Source organism: Loxodonta africana, chromosome 15, assembly GCF_030014295.1.
Source record: "Loxodonta africana isolate mLoxAfr1 chromosome 15, mLoxAfr1.hap2, whole genome shotgun sequence".
Lineage (NCBI taxonomy): Eukaryota > Metazoa > Chordata > Mammalia > Proboscidea > Elephantidae > Loxodonta > Loxodonta africana.
In genome coordinates, this window is record NC_087356.1 from 80,056,477 (window position 1) to 80,077,222 (window position 20,746).

General features: G+C 48.5%; 1 protein-coding gene across 15 annotated transcripts in view; it reads right to left on the reverse strand.

Annotated features, from left to right (window-relative positions):
- Positions 1 to 20,746, reverse strand: part of CEP164 (centrosomal protein 164) — a 73,926-nt gene that overhangs the window by 24,054 nt on the left and 29,126 nt on the right. For 13 of the 15 annotated variants that reach the window (XM_064269015.1, XM_064269012.1, XM_064269013.1 and 10 more), the window contains 8 exons: positions 19,387 to 19,542; positions 18,970 to 19,104; positions 18,566 to 18,643; positions 9,210 to 9,596; positions 8,114 to 8,194; positions 5,609 to 5,692; positions 1,410 to 1,495; positions 415 to 582 (listed from right to left, as the gene is read on the reverse strand). In XM_064269015.1, coding sequence (XP_064125085.1) covers positions 415 to 582; positions 1,410 to 1,495; positions 5,609 to 5,692; positions 8,114 to 8,194; positions 9,210 to 9,596; positions 18,566 to 18,643; positions 18,970 to 19,104; positions 19,387 to 19,542 — 1,175 coding nt within the window. The remainder of the gene's footprint in view (positions 1 to 414; positions 583 to 1,409; positions 1,496 to 5,608; positions 5,693 to 8,113; positions 8,195 to 9,209; positions 9,597 to 18,565; positions 18,644 to 18,969; positions 19,105 to 19,386; positions 19,543 to 20,746) is intronic. The other 2 variants (XM_064269010.1, XM_023558175.2) reach the window with 2 other exon arrangements.

The window sequence follows — 20,746 nt, forward strand, 5'->3', positions numbered from 1 at the left end:
CGACACCCTGGGAGAAGCAGTGCTGGCAGGAAGGTCATTGGGAGAAAGGGCTCCCCAGGAACAGGGCATCCAGGGCAGCAGCTGAGTCTCTGCTCCAGCCCCTGGCAGGAACACAGTTGGGACAGAAGAGACATTTCCTCATCCAAGAGTTTCTAAGCTCCCCTAATCAGATTGTGCACCCCAATTTTTGTTCTAGACTAAGGGCTAGGAAGAAGCAGATCTCCTCATTCCCAGCTGCTGTGGGACACTAACCGGAAACCTCTGTTGCTGCTGCTTAGGGTGCGAGCTCACTCCTGCTCTCTGCCCTCCTTCTCCAAGCCCACTCCATCCCTCCCCTCACCCAGCACCAACACATATACCAACTACCCCAGGGAGAGGCCACCACCACCCTGGGAGGCTTCACCTCATTCTTACCTCTGGAGGGAAACCAGCAAGGCGGGGCTGGCTCCAGAGTGCTCCCCAGGCTCCCCTGCCTCCTCCTGCTCAGGCTGCCCCTCAGGGGCCCGTGGAGGCCCTCCTCTAGTGGTCTGGCTGGGAAAGGGACTCTGGAGCTGTTTCCCGTGCAGAAGTGAAGGAGATGACCTGGTGAGGGCAGCCAGAGCGGCAGAGTCAGGGCCCACCATTTGGACAGCAGCAAGAGAAACTTGCAGGGCAGGATGTGTAGTAAGGCAAGTCACCCTTCCAGGCTAGACCTCACCCTGCCCACAGCCAGGGTGAGCTCTCCTTTTGCCTGGGTGAGAGTCAGGCCTCCCAGGCCCTGCACTGCATTTGCCCACCTAGGAGCGACAGCTGGACACACTCACAGGTGTATCCATTCCCAGAGTTATCCTATCACTGGGGTCAGGGGAGGGACGAAAGAACTGAGGGGGAAACGGGGAGAAGCCAGACTCAAGTAGTCAGACAACAGAAAACGCATGAAGCTAAGGAAGTAAGAATACTAACAGCTTTTCAAGGTCCAAAGAGTGGAATGACCACCATGCTTCCACTTCCAGGGTGGCAGCCCTTTTTTTATCATGGACACAGGCCTGTTAGACACACACACACACACATACTGTTAGCTGCAGCCATTTCTGATATGGCAGGGCCCCGGCTCAGAGCTCTGAGCTGCAGGACTGACCCTCTTGCATGGCTCCCCCAGATCAGCAGGCTGCTTGGGCCCTGATCCATGCCCAGGCATACACGTGGCTTACTCAGTCCAATCCAGTGCCAAGCCCACGAAGTCCCTACCACAGGCACGCAGCAGCACTTCACATTCCTGTGCTGGTGCAGAATCAGAAATATGGGGTGCTCATGCATGCACACTCGTGTACATGCAAACAAAGACACACACATGCATACATACACACAGACCCTGCCCAAAGGCGCATGCTGCCTCTCAGGCCCTGGGGGTAGCCACCCATGTACTATACCTCTCGGAGCCTTTGGAATGCACGCTCTGCAGCTCATCTCGGCTAAACTGGCTGCCAACCTTGACCTCTCTTCCCAATCCCTGGGCCTGTAGGCGAGAAGCAGTGGAAGGCGTATACTGGAGGAGTTTGCATTTGGGTCCCTCGACCGTCCTATTGACTCCCATGTATACTAGAGCACACTGAGAGGCGGCTGTCGAGTGGGTGGGGGCCACATCGGACACGAAACAAAAGGCCTGTCCACTGCACAGTGAAGCTCCCCGGGGCTCTGGCTAAGTCCCCAGCCCCACAGCTGCTCAAGGCCTGCCTTGCTGGCCTGAGGATGAGTCAGACAACCACAGCCACAGCATGTGGAGCTGTAAGCCAGGGGCTGAGTGAGAACACACAAGAAGGAAAATCCTGCCTGCTGCTGTCTGGAAGCCTTCGCTGTCTGCTGCAAACAGAAAGCAGAGACATCTGTGCATATCTCAAACCCATGGAAGCCCCAGACTTCCCAGTGCCAAGGAAATTAAGTAGGAAGAATTGGGGGCAAAAGAATCCTGGAGAGATAGAGTCTTCGTGGAACAAGAGAAAGCTACTGCCAGATTAAAAACGGACCATCCAGGCACTCAGAGGAAGGAAGACGAAGGGCTCCTTAGCTCCATCCCAAGCACCCAGGTCCCATCGGTAGACAATAAGGCACCTTCCCAGGCAGAGATATAAAAAGATACATAAAGCCTGGGAGTCTGGGCAAATTTAGCAAGCTGGTGGAAGAAAGAGGAGTATTCCTGATAATCTCAAATATTTTCTATACGGTGGGGTCGCAGTGTAGCTGGCCTGGACTCAGCCCTTAGGTCTGGCACTTCCTGCTTGGGGAGTCTGTCCCCTCCACTGTAAAATGGGGTAATACAACCACAGCGCACAGGGCTCCTTGTGAGGATTAAATGACATCTTGCACACAAAACACAACTTCCCACCGAAGAAGGCATGTCACCAATGTGAGCTCCTCTTTCCACACTCTTCTCCCTACCCCCAGCCAAAGGGGGAAAAAAAGGCTTTGCCAGTCCCCATTCCAGGCCCTGCACTCCTTCTGTCACACTGACAGAGTCTCATCTGTTCTGGGACACCACAGTTAGCAGGAGAGGTAGCGTAAGAGACAGTTCACTCCGTCTTCCCCACCAGGGTCCCTGGCTAGGCAAGCACACCGCTGTGTCCCCAGCCCCAGCCCACAGCACTCCCACCTCTCAACTGGAGCCTGACCCCAACAGCTGTGGCTGACTCTGCCATCTGGACGGGTAATGGAGGGCGGGCAGGACCTGAACTAAAGCCTGCTCCCCCTAGATTCCATTAAAAATAGACACGTTACCCGAACCTCCTGGTGCCTGCAGCAGAAGGGCTCCCTGCCAGCACTGCCACTCCTGATGGCATCAGCCTGAGCGGAGCCCACAGACGGTGGCAGGGCCCGCCGTCCTCACGCCCACCCACCTCATTACACTTCCCGTGTTCAACTCATGACTTTCTTTCCCCTAGAAATCACACCAAGCTCACTGAATACACCTCTCTCACTTTTCAAGGAAAAAAAATCACACAGGCCAGCTCCATTTTACAAACTAAAATATAAGGATGGGTAGTAAAGTAGGGCGACTGTAATAAAAATTGGGGGACTGATGCCTGAGGCAGGGGAGGGCCGTAAACCACGTATCATGAGGAGAAAGGCAGGCAGAAAACAGGCCTGGCTGCAGACAAAGGCCTTCTGTCTGCTCTCTGCTGGTTTCCTTTTCCATACTTTTTCGAGAAACTAACAAAACTACCACCATAGAAAAGGGGAAACCTTGGGAAAATACCAGACAGGCGGTCCTTTTTGTCGTTTTACTGTATCCCTGGACCTTTTTACCCCCAAAAGGGACCAAAGGAACCAGAGGAGGAAATCAGTCAGAAAGGGAATACAGCAACAAGCATATTCTAAGCCTCTGGCCTAAGACTGTTCGAGATACCAGTTCCCCATCCTTAACTCCGCTCCAGGCCTTTGTTTCTGTTTAAAGTCCAGTCCCCGGTTAAATAAGTCATGGTATATCTACATAGCAGGATGCCATGCACCCATTAAAGAGAATAAGGTAAAGCACATCACCAAGCAGTTTTTGTAGCATCATCCCAATTTCTGTGGGGAAAAAAAATAGAAAATAGGTTATGCTTATATGTACAGAGAAAATTTTCTGGAAAGGTACACAAGAAATGTGAATGGAAATGATTACTAGTTCTCACCTCTGGAAGTGACTGAGGCTGCAGGAAGTGGAGGACTTTGGCCTTCTGTATTGAAATCATTGCATCATTACTTTTCTAATATATTATAAAAGGCATTATGGGTATAATTTATTATGATCATTATCTTGACTGTGGTGATAGTTTCAAGGGTCTACACCTATGTCAAAACTTATCAAATGGTACAATTTTAATATGTCAAGTTTAACTGTATGTCATTTATACTATTTTTTAAAACTAGTTTAGCTCAGCTCTAAGCCTTTGCACAGGCCCTGGACTTGGGAGAGACCCAGAAGACATAGCGAAATGGACAAGGGTCTGCTTAGGGGGTGCTGAGCTGATGTAACGCTGGTGGAATGATTTGGAAAAGGACAGTGAATACGGTTACCCAACTTGAAGAACGTGATCAATGTCGCTAAATTGCACGTGTAGAAATTGTTCAGATGGCATATGTTTTGTTATGTACATTTTCACCAAAATAAAATTTTAAAAAAAAGAGAATGAGCCTATGGGAAGGACAAAGGGGACTGTGTGTCCCACAAAGGGACAGCTGCTCATGCCTCCAGCTCCACCTCCCTGCTCGACGCCTCCGTGCCCTGAGGACAGGAGAGAGGTAGAGGCTGCGCCTCCCAACAAGCTCTATTTGGTCAAGCTGAGCACCCAGCACTGCCCATCCCCTGACTGCTGGTCATGAGGTAAAGCTTAGGGCTTTCTCTGGCAGGATTGGCTGCCTCAGGGGGTGCCTAGTGAGAACCAAATCCAAGCCAGGCCCTGCTACTGCTTTACACCAAGTGGCATGACCCAAAAAGAAGCTGGCTGGCCTCATTAAGTCTTAGGCAGGACCTAGAAATCTGTCTTTTGTAAAGCTCCCAAGTAATTCTGATATTGGCCAGGTTTCTGGAGCCAGAGCAATGGAAAAGAAATGAACCCCCTGCCAACTCTATAGCCTTCCCACTTGCTCAGTGTCAAAGGAGACTCATAAGTCACCTGCTCCAAACCATTCCTGATTAATCCTACTACCTTGATTGTGATTTGACATCCCTCTGGCACTGCCAACAGAAGTGACCAAGGTCCAACAGGAGCCTGGTGGCTAGGCAGTGGCCCAGAGATGAGAGGGACATGTAGTACTCAAGTAAATGCCATCAGCCTGAAAATTCTACCCTGTCTCCAGCCCTCATTTCACAAAGGACATCCAGTCTTGGCTCACATTAAACATCTTGTTTGTTGTACCCAACAAATTTCCATTTCACCCAAACCAAACATTCTCTTAAACTTACAGAGAGAACATGCCTGAATCTCTCCTCTTAACAAACCCGCAGAGGAGGAAAAAATGATCTTCATTGCTTTAAGCTCCTTAAGATAGGATCTGTGTTTGAGTCATCGTTACACCCTACGCTGGGTCAGATGACATCCATGCCTACACAGAGCTTACATCTGGAAGCAGAGACAAACAACCATAAAACAGAACAAGGAGTACGAAGGCGAGCAAAGGGAGGGAATGCTTTATCCTGCTTAGAGGAGGTGATGTCTGTGGTGGAGCTCCAAGTCTGAGAAAGAACTGGCCCGGGACAAAAGGGGAAGAAACACAGCTCAGAGCAGTAAGGAAGTGGAAGGCGTGCTCCAGGAACGCTGGGTGGTTACACGCGGCTGGCACATGGTAGATGCATTAAGGATGAGACTGGATTGTGAACAGCCTTGTAATTCCAGCCCTACAATCTACATGGCACATGAACTGGCAGTCAGCTCTCAGTTGCTGAATTAATGGATAAACGAGTAAATAAACAGGAGGAAATGCTTTAATTCATAGCAGTAACTGAACAAGAATGGTCAGAAACCCCATCAAAGACACAGAACTCCCAGAAATGCACCTGGCGATAGGTAGGGCTCAGCTCTGGGTTATCCCAAAAGGTGGCTGCCAGGAAGAGTGACACCCCAGCCCAGCCCACCCACCCAGAGAGACTCACCTCCCAGTGGGCTCCCTTCAGGACCGGGGAAAGCATATCAACATCCAACAGGTGCTCTGTAATCCGGCTGCGAAAACCAAAGTCCTGGAGACAGTGGAGATGGGAGGTCCACCAGGGCTTCTCCTTCACCCCTACTCTAACCTCCCAGAAAGACACCTGCTATGTGCCAGGCACTGAGCTAGACATTTTGATATGCTGGTGCCACAATTGTTAAGTGGTTGGCTGCTAACTGAAAGGTCAGCAGTTCGAACCCAGCAGCTGCTCCACAGGAGAAAGATGTGGCAGCCTGCTTCTATAAAGATTTACAGCCTTGTAAACCCTATGAGGGTTTCCAGTTCTACCCAGTCCTAAAGAGTTGCTAGGAGTTGGAATCCACTCGCTGGCAACAGGTTTGGTTTGGGTGTAATAAATGTAATCTTCCAAATAACCTGTGACTAGATGGACAGACATTTGATAAAGCAAGTATGGTAAAATGTGAATTGTAGACTCTAAGTGGTGAGTATATGGGTGTTCACCATAAAATTCTTTTAACTTTTCTGTATGTTTGAAACTTTTCATAATAAAATGATGAGGTAAAAAATAACACTGTACTTCAGCCAAAAATTGAACAGGCCCATGGAACAAAACAAGACTGAAGAGGCGTACCAGCCCTGGGGCAGGGACTGGAAGGCAGAAGGGAACAGGAAAGCTGATAATGGGAAACTCAGGGTTGAGAAGGCAGAGTGTTGGTATGTCGTGGGCTTGTTAGCCAACGTCATAGAACAATGTGTGAACTAACTGTTTGATGAAAACCTAGTTTGTTCTGTAAACCTTCATCTGACGTACAAAAAAAAAAAACAAAAAACACTGTAAGACTGATACTTTCAGCATCATCTAACAGAAGAGGAAGCAGGTTTGAGAGCACAAGTGATTTGCCCAAGGTCACCCAGCAGATAAGCAGGAGGGTTCGGGGTCAGATATGCCACTGGGCTGATTCCCAAGACCAAGCTCTTTCTAAGACACCAGGCTGCAAGGCATGTCACTCTCCAGCTGTCTCTCTCCATCCAGTGTCCAACCAGGGCACCAACAGGGAGGCCAAGGACCCCAGGAAACCTGTGGGCAGCCCAGAAATGAGGCTTGGTGGGCTTATCCCCAGCGCCTTCCTTCCGCTCCCCATGCATGTGCCCCTCTAGTCAATGGGGATTCATTTCTGGCTGCTCCTTCACAGGCAGCAGGGGCCCACGCCAGTGCCAGCTCCTTCCTGCCCTTTGACTGCCGTAGGACTACGATCCCACCCCCTCGGAGCCCAAGATCCTTGCTGGGCTAAGTGAAGGATTGCTGCCTGACAGTGTGTTAACAGGGACAGTTCTGTCATCAGCCCTGATTAATGGCGGGCTGCCCAGCCAAGGTCTGGTCCTGCTGTCCATGGCTTCCTCCATCCCCTCCCAAAGAGAAGAAAAATGCTGATGGGCACATTTCTCCACATGGGTGACTCCCTCAGAAGGGCCAGACCCCTTGCTTCAGAGCATTCTCCGACAAGCCTATTCTTCATGGATGGTTTTTGCCAACGATAATGACTTTTTGCCTTCCTTTCCTAGTGTGTGGGTTTTTCCTCTTTTTGGGTGACATTTTCCCTTCACTTTGAGTTCTTTTCCACATAATGCAGCTGCCATCTGCCTCCTAAGCCCATGGCTCAGTGAGGGGCTGGAGCACACAGCCTTCTGATTCCACCGCACCCTCTCATACCATTACTGTTCATCCCTGACCCTCTCCCACTAATCCCCTGCCTTTGATGTGTTGCCTCCAAACAGATGGAGGAGAGTTTCTACAAGTAATGCTCTGCCAAAAACACCCCAAACTACTCCCCTTAGATACAAACCTGGCAAATGAAACCAGGATACAGCAGGCTGGGTGGAAGGTCTGGGACAAAGAAACCATGGATGCTCGCATTCCAGGACAAAGAAAAGACTTGACTTCAGAAATAAAACCACAACATCCCTCCCGGCCAGAGCCTGGGGACTGGTCCTCACAATAGCTCAGTGGTCACACACACCAGTCTCTACCCTCCTGTAAAAATCTGTTGCCACTGAGTCAATTCCGACTATAGTGACCCTATAGAACTGAGTAGAGCTGCCCCAAAAGGTTTCCAAAGAGCAGCAGGTAGATTCGAACGGCCGACCTTTCGGTTAGCAGCCTGAGCTCTTAACCACTGCACCACCAGGGCTCCATCTACCCTGCTAGGCCCACGTAATGTTCAGCTAAAGCCCAGAAGCAACTCACATGGCCTCACAGGCAAATTCACACAATAATAATAGTAATAAGAGCTAACATTTATCTAAGGCTTATATGCTAATGTTTCACGTTCTTTCCCTCACTTTCTTCTCACAACAAACCTATCAAGTAGGTAGTATGATCCTTATTTAATGACTGAGAAACTGGAGTTAGACATAACCCAAGTCTGAATCCTGCTCTTCAAAATTCTCTCCTGTTTTTCACCACCACTCTGCTACCTCATCTCAAACTCACCAGGTCAAGGAAGGACTTGGGGTTGGAAGCAGCAGAGTCTGAGAGCTGCAGCTCCTTCACGTGTTCACTGATCTCCAACTCCTGGAAAGTAGACACACAGAGATATCACCCAGCTATACAGAGAACAGCAGAGAGAGACGGGATCATTGAAGCAGAGGAAGACATTGTCCAGGGAATTTCATTCAGGCTATGGCACCAACAAAGGGCTCAGCCCAAACAGAAATCCACCCCTTCTTAAAAACCTGAGGGAGGCCTGTGGGCCCTCCCATTCTCTCTGGACACATGCACCAGCCCCCATGCCCCTGGACTGGGCAGCCCCACTCTGAGTCAGTTCAACAAGAAGGTACACATAGAAAGAGAGCTGAGTGTAGTAGAAGGGTTAGAAAGTTGGGAGTTTGAAGCTTGATCCTGTCCTCAAAAAAAAAAAAAAAGGAATGAGGGTATCTTTTCTAGAAAGTAAATAAAAACTCTTTAAATAAGTTACCTCATCATCTACCTTGGAAAATCCAACATGCCAAAGGATCTGACATACTTCTGTCCATTTACGTCATTAGTCTGATCTTGCCAAAGCAACTACTCCCGTGTCTTGGGTTGGTTCCGGAAGAGCCACAGAAATCAATGAGTCTTATTGTAGCCCAACCTACCTGGGGTGGGGCGGGGGGAACACGACACTTCCAACTGTGCTAACCTCTCTCAGAAAGTTCTCTCTCTATAGGAACTCATACTGCTACAACCATGACTGACCCCATACTGATGTCAAGGAGTTGAAGAGGGACACAGGAAAGGAGAAGAGGAAGAAAGTAGGAGAAAAGAAGAACATTAATATCCCAGGAGGATGCCAGTCGAAGAGCAAATTACTGCTTTGAATTTCTAGTGCCAGCAGCTTTGGCGCTTCATTCAGGGTTTTACTGTCCTGCTGGATTTGGGCACATTCGTCACAATTAAGGGTTCTGGCTGATGCTGTCAGCCCATTGCAGGGCCTGCAGATGAAGCCCCTGACTCAGTAATAAAGACACGGGGCTAGGAATCTGCACAAGGCCTAAGACAGAAGCACAGGGTTGCAGCCAGCAACTGCCCATGGAACAAAGTGACTTACTTCACTGGCATCTGATCCGCTCTCTTTTGGGGCAGAAGCCTCCCTTTTTGACTCCTCTGCTGCCTCTTCCTTCCTGAAGTTCTCCTTTCCTGCATCCACCGGGTCCGTTGGTGCCTCCTTTTCAGAGGGTTTGCCACGCTGATCACCCCCTGGGTCCACCCTGGGGGTCACCTGACTCCTGGAGACCCCAGGATCACTCTTCTCATTCTGTTCTTTTCCTGAGAGCCAAGCGCCCACCCCTCTTCCCTGTTGCCCTTGGCCATCGGCACTGCTCAGGCTGCTGTCTGTTTCTTGGCTGAAGAGCTTGCCGGGAGTAGGGGGACCGACAGCATCGGAATCCAGAGAAGCATCCTTCTTCTCCTCTGGCTGGCTTATTCTGGGAGACTCCTAGGGAGCACAGACCATGTCAGAAGGAAGACAACAGGAATTTATAAAAAGAGTTTAGGTACTTGCTGTAAGACAGAGACAGCTATTCCTTTACCTAGTTCTGTGACCAATCGTTACCAAACACCCAAACAGCTTTTTAAAACACAGATTCCTGGCTCCACCCCAGGTCTACTGAATCAGAATTTTGATGGTGATTCTGATACACCCAACCTGCCCCCAGTCCACAGAGGGCCTGGAAACCTGTACATTGGACTATCCGCCCCCTTCACCACCCATCAGCCTCAGGTAATAAATCTGTCTCCAGCGGTGTAGCTTCATTCTAGCCCCATTAGCCAAAGTATACAGTTGCAGACTCATAAGGCAATATTTATTCAAGATGATCATGGATGATCACATGTACCAAAGTCTACAGTTTCTGTATTTCATTTTTTAAAGGCAGCAGGGAAAAAAATATCAGAAAGGTGCCTTCTTCAATGACGCTCTCCCTAAGCCTCCCCTGTGCCAGGTGATCATGAGCAACCCTGGAAACAGGGTCCTCTACTCAATCCCTGTCAGTCGGCTCTGGCCCCCTGAGACGCAAATGCCACGATGGGGTCAGAAGTGCAAGAGGCTTATTGGGGAAAATGCTTGGGAAGGGTGAAGAAGGCTGGGTGTACAGAAGGCGGGAACAGTCTTCAGAACGTGATGCTGGTCTGACACCTGTGACAGGAGAGAGGGAAGGAAGAACCTTGGGCCACAGCACAGTTTTGAGAAACTCTTGGCCAGGCAGGCATAAAGTCCCACATGAGAGGTGTCCCATGTCAGAGAGAAATGGCCCTGCTCTGTCACTGTGAAGGAGCATGGCCTTGGCATGAACACCAAGGCAGCTCTGAAGGTGCAGCAGCTGGAGGCTGTCGATCTACTGAGTTCCCCTCAGCAGGGCCTCATGGAAAAAGATCTGAGCAGCATACCTTGAAAGCTGCCACAACCCATCTCTCACACAAACTTCACTTCAGAGATTACGAAAAATCTAAGGCTGCTTCTGCTTAAATTCTTCTGAGTCTACCAAAATAGGGAAAGAAAACCATCACTTGGAAATGTGGCCAGAGATCTCTCCAGGGCTCTGGCTGAGAAGCCTTCCTCCCAAAAAACATCTATGCCAACACTTGGGCTACCAGTCTGAATAACTTCTGGTAAGGGATTTTTAAGACTTCCTGATTTTCTATCCTGAAGGTTCAAACAAGGAGCATTACCACTGGAGAGTCCAAGGGTCCACGGAGAAGCCCTAAACCTGGCACTTACTGATGTTGTCTGTTGAAGTACCTGTTGAGCCCAAAGACAGGACCATCCACCTGCAGATCTGGCAGCATATTGACAAGCTAACCCAAGCTTTCCAAGGATGGATGAAAACCACAGGAAAGCAGAGCAGTTCAAAGCTTAGCTAAGAGCCAGGCTTCCTCAGTTCAAATCTTGGCTCCACACTTAAAGCTGTGTGACTTTTGGAAAATTATTTCTCTGTATCTCAGTTTCTTTATCTAAAATTCAGGAAACAGTAGTACCTACTTCAGAGGGTTGATGGGAAAAATAACTGAGTTAATACTCACTGAATGAGTTAACTTTTTTAAAACTCATTTAATGAGTTAAAGAGGTCCCTAGGTGGCGCAGTTTGCGCTCAACTACAAACCTCAATTTGGTGGTTTGAACCCACCCAGTAACACTGTGGGAAAGGGCCTGGCAATATACTTCCATAAAGATTGTTGTTAGCTGCCACTGAGTTGGTTCTGAATTATGGCAACCCATGTGTGCAGAGTAGAACTGCTCCATACTTTTCAAGGTGGTGATCCTTTGGAGCAAATCACCAGGCCCATCTTCTGAGGCACCTCTGGGTGGGTCTGAACCACCAACCTTTCAGCTAGTAGTCAAGTGCTTAATCATTTGCATCACCCAGCCGCCTCAGCCAAGAAAACCCCATGGAGCAGCTCTACTCTGTATCACACGGGGTAGCCATGAGTTGGAATCGACGCAATGGTAACAGGGTTTAAAAGAGCTAAAGAACTTAGAACTGTGCCTGGCATATGCAAGTGTTCCATAAAAGTTAACTGCTTCCACAAAGATTACAGCCAAAAAAGCCCTATGGGGAAGTTCTACTATCACATGGGGTCACTATGAGTGGAAAATGACCTGACTGCACTTAACAACGACAATATTATATGCGGAGACCCACGCGTTCATTCACTGAGCACCTTCTACGTGAAAAACACTGCCTTGGGGTACCCAAATAAGAACAAGACATAGATCCTGTCTTTAAGGAAGTCCGCTGAGTGTGGAAAAAAGTGAAATGTCCCACATAGCCGTGGTTACGAGTCTTTACTGCCCAAAGGAAGGAGGCACCGGACACAGTGGCGATGCTGTCAGCCCTAGCCTGTCCCAAAAAGAAAAGCGGAGGGTGAAGTAGAGAAGGGCTGGGCCCCCCTCCCACCCTTGGCAGTACAAAGGCAGGATCCGTCTGGTGCCACCCGTCCTGCCAACACCCCTGACCTCTAGCATGGACTACATCTGCCATGATCACTGGGGTGAGAGAAGTGGCGAGGTGATCTCCTCCCATCAAGGCAAGAAGCTTCGCGGCGAAGTGGGAGGATACCTTCTCCTCTCTGTGTCCCCAACAGTAGCCAGCACCCGGCAAGAGCTCAATAGGTGGTCTGTGGGGCTCCAGGGACTCTTGCAAAGAGGTGGGAGAGGGGTATCTGGACAGCCACATCCCCTCACTCAGCACGTGGGGCCAATCCACCTGGCCAGGCTCGTCCGAAGAGTAAACAAAGGCTCTCCTGCCTGAAGTAGGAGTGAAGCCTGGCTCCAAAAGGGCTGCCTGGAAACAGAACTTTTTTAGGGGCCAGAGAAGGCATCAGGCCATGAACAGGGTCCCATGGCCTTCACGATAAAGTTCACATCTCCTACTCGCTTGGCTCACACAGCCCTTCTGGACCCAGCCCCTGTCTGCTCCTCAGTGTTCATCTCCAGCCACACCCTGCACATGCTCTGCTGCTGCCCTGGGGACAGCCATCATGTGGTGTTGCTACTCTGCCACACAGGTGCTTCCAAACCCCATTCCCCACCCTGACAAACTCCCCCTGGTCCTCAGCATCACTCCTTCCAGGAAGCATTCCTTGACCCCTAGGGCAGCTGGCCTTCCCCATCCTCTAACATGACAGCTGCTGTACTACAACTGCTGACCTCCTTTCTGTTTCCCTCACCAGACTAGCTCCTTATTATCCCCAGTGCCTAGTTCCCAGCACATAGTAGGAGCTCAATAAATGCTTGTTGACTGAATTTTTTAAAAGTCAATTAAGGTACCATGCAGTTGTGAGGAATTGAGACTCTCCTTCCTACTATGCAAAATGAAGATGTAATATTTATTCCATAAGGTTTTATAGGGATTAAAATGTATCTGTGAAAGTGCTCGTTAAATTGTAAGTGGCTAGATAAATGTTATCTACAGGTAGTCCCTGACTTATGACGTATTTGAGTTACTACAAACCGCACTTAAAACTGTCTTTTTTTTACACCTCACCGTTACTGATACGTATCACGCACAATGTTGCAGCACGCAGTCTGCCGATGTTATCCCTCACGGATGTTCAATCTCATAACTTACAAAGATACTAATAATAAAAGGCAATAATAATGGAAACTAAAAAAAAAAAATGAGGTATTCGATTTACGTCAGAACGGAGCCCCGGCCCCGTCGTTAAGTCGGAGACTACCTGTATTAATATTCAAAATGATAGAAAACAAGTAGCCTCTCAGAAATCAGAGGACACTAGATACAGGGAGAGGGCAACCTATTTTTCTACATGAGAGAAATGGCCAGACTACAAAAATCTTAGGCCCTGTCTATCTAATTTGCAAGCTTAACTTGTTGAGATTTTCACAAGGTAAGGGCTTACCCTAGTGTGCTTACCGAAACACTCAAACAGTAAAACGTGGCTAATACCCAATGGATTCGCAGTCTCTGCACCCCTGTCAACTAACCGCAGCCAGAAGCGCAGGAGGCAGGAAGGCCGAAGGAGAATAAACATGCTACGGATAACCCACAAGCAGATAAATGAAAGCTGAATGTCTTAAAAACTCATCTGACTTTCCCTCCCACCCCCATCTGTCCCTCATCGAGTCACCAGGGCCCATGGCCTGAATGCACCTCTAGGCACCTGTGACACAGTCTCCTACCCCAGGGCTCAGCAGGGTGTACAGGCAAGGACAGGCAACGGTGCTTTCACACAGCTTTGCTCCCAGCTCACAGTCCTCTCTCCTTCTGTCTCTTCCTGTCACAGCCCAGGTCCTTGAGTATATCAAGGCAAATTCCCGTTGCTTTTTAAAAAAAGGCCCTGCCATCTGCATGAGAGGGTGCAGGAGACTGCCTGAAAGAACCACTTCATGAATATTTAACACACCCCTGCCCAAAGCAGTGCTGCAGGCCCCCTCCTCCTGGCAACACAAAAGCAGGGGCTCCTATAACCCACACAGCACAGGAGGGCGTAGAAGGGTGGGGGAGCTGAGCCACAAGGTCCGGGCGCTGATCCTGTGCTTCTGGCCTGGGGAGGGCCCCACCAAGCCCTCTCTCAGTCCAGCTGATCTCCCCCAGCTCTTTCCCACTCAGTCTCCATGCCCGTGCTACTCCCTGGTGTTGCTAGCGCCTTCCAAACACTGACATCATTGTCTGTTATTTCTAAGCCCAGGCTCCCTCCCTCTCCTTTAATCCGCTGATGGGCTTTTCACCAGAGCCACACACACACTGCCTGCTTGCCTGCCCTTCAGCCTCCCCACTTTCACTCACACCCATTCTCAGCGGCTGTTCCGTGAACCTTCACTTTCTGATTCTGTAATAGACTAAAAATGAGTGTAAGCTGGAAGGCAGGAGAGGGAGGGAGAAGGGCATGGGGCGAGAGAAGCATTCTTACCATCCTACTGCCCTCTCATGGAATCATGAGCAAAGTGACTCTCGACAGCAGAACAGGGAAGAACTAAGCAGGAAGGAGATCATCCAGGGCTCCCCGGATGCCCAGGAGACGGCAGAGGTGGTCAGCTCAGGGGATCCAAGGGCTGTCAACTGGAACAAAAGTCACTTTCAAAGGACAGGGCCCAGGTGGAGGCAGTTTTCTCTGTCCTGAAATCCCATTCATTCCCACCACTAATCTTCCCCAATAGGAACAGCTCTAGCTGCTGCCTGAGGTTAGAACACAGGAACCCAACACTCCATGTGGCAAAAAGAGCTAAATCTGCTGGGATGCTGGAGACAAGGGTGGGGGGTGTATTTAACACGTCTCGCTCCAGACATTTCCCCCAGTCATACTGGGTTGCCTATTTATATTAAAGAGGTTATAAAAATATGTTAAAAAGCTCCCACTCCTCAGCCATCCAAGATGCATCAATTGATCCAAACCCACCTGAAGCAAAGGAGAATGAAGAACACCAAAGACACAAGGAAAACATTAGCCCAAGAGACAGAAAGGGCCACATCAGCCAGAGACTCCAACAGCCTGAGACAGAAGAGCTGGGTGGTGCCCAGCTGCCACCAATGACCGCCATGACAGGGAACACAACAGAAGAATCCCTGGCAGAACAGGAGAAAAGTGGGGTGCAGAACTCAAATTCTAGTTAAAAAAAACCAGACTTAATGGTCTGATTGAGACTGGAGGGACCCCGGAGGACATGGTTCCTGGACTGTTAGCCCAAACCTAAACCCATTCCCAAAGCCACCTCTGCAGATAAAGGTTAGACTGGACTGTAAGACATAAAATGATACTCGTGAAGGGTGTGCTTCTTAGCTCAAGCAGATACATGAGAACAAATGGGGAGCTCCTGTCTGGAAGTGAGATGAGAAGGCAGAGGGGGACAGGAGCCAGTTGAGTGGACACAGGAAATCTGCGGTGGAAAGGAGGAGTGTGCTGTCACATTATAGAGAGAGCAACGAGGGTCATATAATAACGTGTGTATAAATTTTTGAACGAGAAACTAACTTTAACTGTAAACTTTCACTTAAAGCACAAAAAAGAAAGCTCCCACTCTCACAAAGCAGCACAGACTCATTGGAAGGAAAGCTTTTGGAAACCCAGGACATGTCAAAGAAGAAAAATCCCTTTGTTTGTTGACACTTATGATCCATTATGTAGTAAAAATTTACTAGCCCAAAATAAAGTGCAATCATGATCAATTCACACCGGGATCTTCAGTCACTAGCTGTCAGCAGTGACCAAGTATTTACTACCCGGAACCTGGGAGAGCCAAAGGAAGAAAACAGTGCACTGCAACCTGCCTGGATATCTTCCCTGTCCCAGCATGGCCCATTCATTCATTCACTATTCATTCTTTCAACTGCACAGCAAAACTTACCTAAGTGCTTCCTATGTTCCAGGCACTGGGCTAGGGGCTGGACATACAGACAAGCATATGGCAGAATCTCCACTGCCAACTTGTTCAGCCTCATGGAGGCTGTCCTCGCTCTTCAAAAACAAAAAAGTGCCCCTGACACTCCTGTTCCTACTCATAGTCATCCTTCTAGGCTCAAAATCTGAGGCCCTCCTTTGATTCCATCAGTATTACAGGTCTTGATGGCAGATAAGAAGGAAGAAAAGTTGTAATTTTAGGGAACCAAACAGACTGAAGGCTTTGGATTTAACCCAACCAGACCAGGCCCCACTCAGAAGAAATAGTTTCAAAACAGGTATGTATCAGGTTAATGATAAAGACCAGACACTCAGAAAAAAAAAAAAAGTGCCACATTTGGCAGTAAGTATTAAATTACACCACCACCCACCTGCTATGTTTGTCAAACCATGATAGCTTGCACCCTGCTGTGATACCAGATGCTGTGCTGTGGTATTTCAAATACCAGCAGAGTCACCCATGCTGGACACGCTTCAGCAGAGCTTTCAGACTAAGATACTGACTAGGAAGAAAGGCCTGGCAATCTACTTACGAAAATGAGCCAATGAAAATCCTATGGATCACAACAGGATACTGTCCGATAGAGTGCTAGAAGGTGAGCCCCCCAGGTTGGAAGGCACTGTACTAGCCACAACAAAGGACTCAGACATACCAATGATCACGAAGATGGCGCAGGACCAGGCAATGTTTCACTCTATTACACACGGAGTTGCCATAAGTCGGAGCTGACTCAACGGCAACTAACAATGTTAACATTACAAAAAATCAAAATATATCTGATTGGTCAGAGCCAAAAATTCGGGACATTTCTGAGGTAACAGACAAAGTCTAATTATGAAAGGGGGCTTGCCCAGTGACTAGAGCTGGATCACACTGGAAGGCCCGCCTACATCTCCGATCTCAAGGCCCAAAACATGGCCCATCAGCCAGCATCTGCAACCTCTGCTGGCCTGAGACATTAACCCTGCTCTCAAGATGAGGTGATGATGAAGCAATAAGGGTCAGAGATAGTACGAACATGATAAGGGATAAGACCATAAGAATAAGGGATAACAAGAAAGCTAATTTAAATCCATGATATGGATACTTTTGTTTTACTGATCAGTTTTGTGAACATTCTTATAAAGTGTGAGTGATCTGTTTGATTTTCAGATGTTTAAAGTATATGATATATTAAACTTGTGAAAAGTTTAAGTTTATGATCAATATTTAAATGGGTGAGAAAATCTAACTTGTTGACTTTATGATTCACTGTGTGAATCCTTGGGGAATATTTAGAGAAGTGTTAACTGTTTAAAAATTAATAAATTGGGCACTAGGCAAAGTACATAGAGCAGGGCATGTTCGTTTCCAGTACAAAAACCCACGGGGAGTTTCTAGGTATGATGACATGGTGAGTGTTGAGGGTTTTTTGTTTTTGTTTGTTTTTTATGAAGAGCATTCTGGTAGCAGTGGATGTCAGACTGGGTAGAGAGATTAGAAGCAACAGGACTACTTATGAGGCTCTTCTGGAAGCCATTCTCATCCATATTCTTCATTCCCCAGCCCTTGAGCTTTTGTTCAAGCTGTTCACTTGCCTGAAATATTCCCTTAACGTCCCCCATGTCTAAAACTCACCTATTGTTCAAGACCCAAGTCAAATGTCATCTTTTCCACGCTGCTCTGCTTTATATAGTTTCCTAAACATTCATTCATTCAATGTCTACTGAGCACGTACTAAGCACCAAGTACCCTGTGTGCTTCCTCTCTGCTCAACTATAAACCCCTCGAGGACAGACCACGCAGACCCACATTTGACTGATAGTTGTACCTCCCACAGGGCTTGGCACAGTGCCTGGGTACAGAGCCAGCATTCAACAAATGTTACAAACCTGAATGACGTTATACCTCTGTTCAAATCCTCTGATGGCTCCCAAACTTCCCAGCCTGGCACCTGAGGCCGGCCATGACCTAGCCCAAGGCTGCCTCCAGTCCTCTCTCATTCCTCTTCCACATGTGCTCCAGGAGGAGACGCCCCCGTCTTCCTCACAACTCACCCTGTACCACCTGCCCCTCTCTCACCACTCACCTCTAGTCCTCCTGCCCATCATCCCTCCTGGCTCACCTCAGATGTCAGCTTCTCAACAGAGCCTTCCATGGTCACCCCAAATGGACAGCAGCCCCCAAGCTCTCCCTTCCCACAGCACTCTGTCTAATCTTCCTTACGGCCTCATCACATTCTACCCTCGGTTATAGTCATTTACTTCTCTCTCCTATGAGACTGTAAGATCTTAGAGGGCAGCAAACCATATCTCATTTACGTCTGATTGACCAACAGCACCTAGTAGAGTGCCTCATGTGGAAGCATTCAATGAACGGTGGTTATTTGATAAATGAATAAATGACTTTCTCCTCTTGTTCTTCCCCAAGTTCCAGAAATTCCATCCAGATCGGACGGGGATGAAATAGTTCTCTTTCCAGACATGAACCTCACAAAGTAGAAAGGCTTAATAAAGAAGGAGGGACACTCCAGGCTGGAGCATTTGATTGCAGGGGCTTGGAGCTCTTACCTCATACTCAAAGTCACCCCCCAATGCCCCGATGTCCAGGTACAGGTTCTTACGAAGCTCACTTGAGCTGCGGAGACTCTGAAAAAAATAATTACAAGGGGTCAATCTAAGGACACTGGTCAGCCCAGGTGATGGCCATGCCGAGGAGAAGTGGGGTAATGCTGAGCCAAGGGACTCTCAGGCAGGACCTCCACAAACACAGCCCTTTACCCAGTGTGAACAACACTTTGCTCCAAGAAAACAGCCAAGAGGTCCCTTGTTAGTTATGCTTTCTGGGCCAGACCTAGAAAGCGTAAAGACTGGTCAAGAAAAGAAGTGCTCCCTGGCAAATAAATCATTTTTACTTATTTTCAAAATGGCAGAGAGGGTTTCAAGGCCGGGGGGGAAGAGGACTTCATCATTACCTGGTTGTCACTCTCCTCATCCTCCTCCTCATTGGTCTCCTCCCCTAAAGCCAAGAGGTTGAGAGCGTTCTTATCCTCATGAATGGATTCCAAGAGACCCTTTGTAAAAGCAGAAGTCTTGAGACCCTGTGAAGGCTCCAAAACAGAGGGGAACGTCAGGGCACTCATCGGCCACTCCAGCTCATATTGATCCCTCTCTTCTCCAAGTCCTACTGCCCTGGCTGCACAGACTAGGAAAGTAGCACGGAGTCTCTACGGCATGGGTCTATTCTCAACTGCCCAGAGGCCACATTCAGCACCCACACAGTGTGACTAATCTCCCCAACAAGATGATGATTTGTTAACACTCTGCCTGTGTTGCTTCTCATCTATGGGCCCCGGCTCCTAAACACAATGGACACAAGAGAAAATATTTACCAACGTGAATTCTCCAAGCTGACCAGATTCCACCGAGCTTCCCAGGCTCACATTTTGAGATCCACGAAGAGCAGAGGGTGAGGCCTCCAAAGGGCCTCGTAATGGAGCCAGGCCCCCAAGAGGAACGTGGACTGGGGCTAATGAGGAACCCGGGGCCTGGGCAAGAAAAACCTCTCATTACAAACCCAAGAAACCGCAGGCTCTAGGAGTGTTGGAGACGGATATAAAAATAAAATATCTAAATCTTGCCCGCTCAAATTTAAACCACCTCCGTTCAGAGGCTGCTAATGAAGCACAACACCCAGAAATTACCATTGTGTCAACTGTGTGAGAAATCACAGGCTGGTTTCCTGCTTCTCATAACTCTGCTGTTCCCTCACAGTAAACAGTTCTTTTACATCTGGCAGATGCGATACAGGGCTCTGCTCTCCTCTCAGAAGCCATACAGGAAGTGTGGAGGAGGGGAAGCAGAGACAAAATCCTCATCTGCCATCATGAAAAGTCTTCGTAGCTCAAGGTCAGAATTAATGAATCAAGAAAAAGTAATATAAGCAGACTGTCTAGAACTATGGAAGTAAACACCACAAGAAAGTGGTTGCCTCTGGGGAAGGGTAGGCACACCAGAGAGCTGCTGTAGTATGTTATATGCCCCTTGGTACTATTTGACTTTTTAAATGATGGGTATGTATTACTCTGAAACAAGTCATCATTAATTATGAAAAAATGTGAATAAGCCACCAAAGAACGTTCTTTGCCCCAGACACTGCTGAGGAGGAAGGAGGTGGTTGAAATGGGGCTAGCCAGGCCCTTCCTTTCCCTGTTGGCAGGAGGGCCAAATGAAGGCTTCATGCCAGTGAGGGCTGGGGAAAGAAATCAGGCTGGGAGTCCGGATTTGCGAGACCTTGGGCAGCTCCCAGACTCTGGGATTCCTCGGTTTACTCATCTGCAAGACAGTAATGACATGCACCTTGAAGGTTCGCTGAGAAGCTCAAATGAGATAATGAATGTAAGGGGGGTTTTTGAGTGGCCCAGGGCTACACCAGTGTTACAGGATTCTCGTTATCACAGGGATCCACATTACAATAACTTGGGCTTATCAGAAGCAGAGGCAGGGACAGCATTCTAGGTACAATTTAGAAAGAGCCCTTTAAAATTCTTTCCTCAAACTTAAAAACATGAAAATTCCATTCCTCTCTAATCCCTCAGGGACTGGAGAGAAGAAGGAACTAGAGGAGGTCAGGCTGAAGAAGTGCAGTTGGCCCATCTGGTTGCCCACAGCCTCAGCCTATGGGCCAGACCGTCAGGACCCATTTCTGCATGGGGAGGGTATCAGACGCTAACCTGAGAGGTGAGATGAGAA